A 4,842-nucleotide genomic window follows, 5' to 3' on the forward strand; every position below is an offset into this window, starting at 1 on the left:
CGCCATCCAGATCTGTTCTCTCCTCCCACACAAGGTTCCTTTGTGGTATGGAAACATAGAAACTTCTAACCTCACCAGAGATGGAAGTGAGCTCTGTACCTTCAATAAGTCACCAGAGAAAGCCTGGCCCTCTCCTGGTGTCCTCAAACCTCCTCAAAATTCAGAGAAAGTTTTATACATCAGAATATGTCAACCCACAGCAGTAAAAGACTTTGAGGAACTAAAAATATGAAAACCACCTAGGAATTGAGCATTAGAGAAACATGTGTTTATTGTTTGCACTGATAACGAGTGGGTTCCTATTTTTAATAAGCCGCAACAGAGCAAAGGTTTGGCAGCATAACCAACCTCTGTGCTCTACATGAATCTGCATGTAGATGCTATGACAATGAGAAAATGCAAAGTGAGGATGACGTTACTGGCATTTCCTTCCTTGCAGTGAAGAAAGGAAGAGGCAGCACCTTCTGGGCCTGGATGGACAGCAGAGGACCAAGATGTCCTGCGGGCTGAAACAAAGGTAGTGCCGCCCCTTCTCCAGTGTGGCAGGAGGGCCCTCGCCGTGGAGAGCCTTTGTGTAGCAGCCTCTAAGAATTCTGAGGTGAACACGGCTTCTGCACAATCTTCACACACATCCTGAAGTTCAGCAGCCACGTCCCCCAGAGCTTCATCTACCAGCTCTTCTGAAAAGCTTCCAGCAAGCAGCCATGGGTTGAAGGAGCCCACGGCCTCATGAGACATCATCCGGAGGAACGGCTCAAAGCGGCTGCAGTAGTCCCCAGTGCTGTGCCGCATCCTGGGGGGGACAAAGAGGGCAGCTCGACCCTCTTTCTGTTGAGAATCTTCTGAAAGGGAGAGAAGGGGAGCCTCTTTTTTCTCCGATTTCTCCTCTGTTCCCACGCTTTCATCCAGGGAGTTGGCATTCCAGGGCCTTTCCAACACGATGTTCACGTCTGGGGCTTTGTGAGCCGCTGTCTTTGTGATCCTGATTGGATGAGGAGAAAGAGGCCTTTCACTTACTGCTGGGATTTTTTGGTCATTTTTTTCTTCCTTCAGCCAAAGATGAGGATCAGCATATACAATTTTATTATATCTTTGGCAAACTGTCTCCTGGTATTTTTCCGTTTCCTCCATTCGGAGCATCATGGTCTCCAGATATGGGCTGTCCTTGCTGTCCCCCAAGGTGCCTAAGGCTTCAGACTCCAAGATCTTAGAGTGAGTCATAGTCCAGAGCTCATGAGCGGTATCTTCCAAAAAATCATCCAGCTGACGAATGTTGTTGGATTCAGAATCAACAGCTGTAGCCTCCTCTGCAGGCTGGGCTATCGCTGTGTTTACCAATGGCCGATCCTTCAAAGGACTATCTGCTTCCAGAGAAGAATTGACTTTCTGGGCCTTGACCAGGAGAGGCTTCAAATGCTCCAGAACTGCCTTCTCTACCTTGTCTGCTAACTGGGTGGCAGAAACACTCAATTTTTGAAGTCTATCCATTTCTTCAGTTTTGAGTTCATTCAACTCCTTTGTTCTTCTGGAAGTTTCAGCATCCAGCCAATAGAGCCTCTGTTTTTGCATTTTGTCCATTTCTTTGGCTTTTAATTCTTCTAGTTTCTTCAATCTGTTGGAAGTTGCAGCATCAAGCCAAGCGAGTCTAGCTGCTTCATGCTCAACAGCACCTCTCAATTGACTTTCCTCTGGAGTATCTTCTTGCTGGAGAGACTATTCTTTTGCAGCACGTTTGGGGCTCGATTTCACCTTTAGCCATGCAGCACATTTGGGAGATGCCGGTGGGGAGGTGGGGTTCGGAGGTATCCAAGGAGCCCTGTGGTATCACAGGCTGTTGGTTCATTTTTAATCTCGATGAGACTGTTGTCCGTTGCAACCTGCTTTTGCTGTGAGATTGGGTTGGTCTATTTTTTTCAGTTTTGTGGAGCCCTTGCTGTAGTCTTGTCGGCACCAGAGTATCCTTCTCCCTAGAAGGCACATCCTCAGTCACAGGCTTCTTTTTGACTGCTGTTGTTTTTGCCGGGGCTAATGCCTCTTCTTTGAAGCTTGCATTTTGGTCTAGAATAGATGGAGCTTCTTCCGGAAGTATATCCGCAACTAACACATCAAGCTCATTCTCCAACCTCTGGGTCACTGGAAGCTCTCTATCAGGTTGATACTTATCAGCAAGAAGCTTCTTTGCCATTGAAGGTTGTTTTGTTTCCTGTGGAATTATCTCCTTTGCAACTAAGGGTCTCCTCTCACTCTTTGGTGATGTACTTTGCCATCTCTCCAAGGCCCTTTGGCTACCAACAGGAAATCTGCTCCGAATGTCAGTGAAACATTTCTTCACCTTTTTTGGTGACAGTTTCTTTTCCAGGAGGGATTCCAAAGCCTCAATTTGTCGTAGGATATCTATAACCACATCAGGGACAGAAGAATCGGCATCCAGCTTGGCAGAACAGAGGGAAAGCTGGCGAATAAGACTGCCCAGTTCCCCACACTGGGCAGGAACTGGGTGCTCCCCTCGGTCAGTAAACTGAGTAACAAACATCTGTAAGGCCTGAATGGCTCCTTGATGCGCAGCTACCAGCCTGGACATTGCCCATGACTTCCTAATGTGTTTAATTTTATGTGGACTCAATTTATCCAATTCTTCCTGGATTTCTTTAACCTGCCGCTGGAAGACATAGAGCGTTTGGGCAGAATGAACCGCTTGCTCCTGCCTCCTGACATGGATTCGCCGTTCTTCATCTGGATCTAAAGTTTCTTCCACTCGATCTTTTTTAGTAACTTCTTCAATTTTATGGATACAACTGCTCAGTTCTTTCCGGAGTTGCTGAACTTCCAGCAGGCTTTTGTGTTCACTCAGAATTTTGTGGTTACTTATCGCGGCATGCGGCTGAAGTCCTAGATCACGGTGGGTGGTGAATTTGGCGTGGTCAGATCTGACTGTCCTGGATGAGATGTGTACAGGTATACCTTGGCACCTGAGCTGAAATTTCTACTTTGGACGGCTGGTGGCTGTAACGACGGACTTCTTGACTCTTTGATGCCTTCCTTTCCACCCTATGGTCAGATATTTTATGCTTAGTGTGTCCACATTTCTGAGAGATTTGAGGCTGACTTCTGAGATGATGTTCTTTTACATGTTCTTCAAACTGTCTTCGTTTCACATCTCTTTTGGCTGGGTGGACAGCATAGCTAAGTTTCTCTTCTGGCCTGGGGCAAGGCGCAGCTCGAAGATTTATAATCTTGAAGAAGGTAATAATGCCCAAAGAGTATTCTAGTAATAATAGCTAACGTTTTATTGAATGTTGACTACATGTCAGGAACTGTTCTAAGCACTTTGCATATATTAACTAATTTTATACTCATAACCTGTGAAAAGGCCACAATTATTATCCCCACTTTACAGATAAGTAAATTGAGGCATAGGGAGATTAAGTAATTTTTCTAAGTCCATACAGCTAGTAAGTGGCAAAGAAAAATACCACACCGAGCAAAATATCTCCAGAGCTAGACTGCTTAATCACTTATTATTTGCACAATTGCACAATTAATAACAACAAATAAAACTAAACACACATTTAATTGAAGGAGCATTTCAGTAGCTGGGAGAATTAAGCCAAATTGTAAGGATTAGATATAATCATTTTCATCACATTCCAATATTCCATCAACATTCCAATATTTGCATGTTTTTAATAACACTAGATATTTATACTGAATTGTTACATCATCTTCATCCATGTCATAATCTGGAACTATATATTTTAAAAACACCACTATTTTTCTAAAGGAACTATTTAATATTCAAAGCTCCAAAGAGATTTGCTATTTTAAGTGAAATTTACCTTATTGACTATAAGGGGTCAAATTCCTTCAGATCATTGTAATGAACAATTATTGCTCTAACTACATAAAGCCACTTCTACCCGTCCACTGCTTTCTTCTGGAAATAGCCTCTTCCTCATCTTCTTCCCTACTCTATCAACATGGTAACCTCTGGACCAATCATCTTGTACAAAATGTGCCCTGGCCACAGTTAGTTGGTCCAGGGGAAGATATCTGGGCCAATCACCTCCCAGAACCTGTCATGTCCAGCAGATTGGTTCCAGAGTGAGCATTCAATCCAAGCTGGGCCACTCAGAGCTCTTTGCCAGGGATTTGGTAACTGAAAATGAGGAGAGTCCATCTCTTTCCAGGTGACTGAAACTATAAATGAAAATCTCAGGTAGGTCCTTTCAACAGCCGTGTTTTCTTCCCATGTGAGCAGAGCTAGCCAGGAAGAGAGAAATAAAGGAGAAAAATAAAGACATGAATAGGCAAAAGGTGAAGAGAGAGGCCCGCCTGAGATTGGTATCCCAGCCCCACTCCTTGAGATCTGTGAGACACCACAGCATCCTTGCTTCAACTACTCTTATTTGACTTTCTGTCATTTGCAACCAAAATAGTCCTAATTAATACAATCAACTTGTAAAATTGATTATAAAATTCTTTATCCAACTTGTATATTATTGAAAGAACTCAAAAGGGAACATATGTGCAATCATGGTTGCTTATGATTCATCAAAGGAAATAAAATGATCAAAGTTGAACAGCAGAAGATTGAAGCAATTCCATGATGACTACCTATGTAATGCAACCACAAGAAAAGGGGCGATTCCAGATTTTCTCTAATTTTTGCTTGTCCTGGAAAAAGGATACCAGAATCCACAGGGTATCCACTGGTTACTCAGAAAGGAGCAATAATAGGATAAAAATCATTTGAAGTATGCTACCAAGTGACTAGAATCCCAATTTCAGCATCCCCAGTAGATGGCAAAATTTTAGGGATCTTTTCCTCCAAAGCTCTCTAAT

At 43.5% G+C, this 4,842-nt stretch overlaps 1 protein-coding gene across 1 annotated transcript; it reads right to left on the minus strand.

Moving 5' to 3' along the window:
* Window positions 1–357: 357 nt before the first annotated feature.
* Window positions 358–3,732, minus strand: LOC131411487 (protein moonraker-like). The gene is given in 5 exon segments (XM_058550383.1): window positions 358–1,825; window positions 1,827–2,898; window positions 2,901–2,978; window positions 2,981–3,233; window positions 3,718–3,732. Coding segments are annotated over 5 exon segments (2,886 nt in total).
* Between the last annotated feature and the right edge of the window lie 1,110 nt (window positions 3,733–4,842).

This window comes from Diceros bicornis, chromosome 2 (assembly GCF_020826845.1).
Source record: "Diceros bicornis minor isolate mBicDic1 chromosome 2, mDicBic1.mat.cur, whole genome shotgun sequence".
Taxonomy (NCBI): domain Eukaryota; kingdom Metazoa; phylum Chordata; class Mammalia; order Perissodactyla; family Rhinocerotidae; genus Diceros; species Diceros bicornis.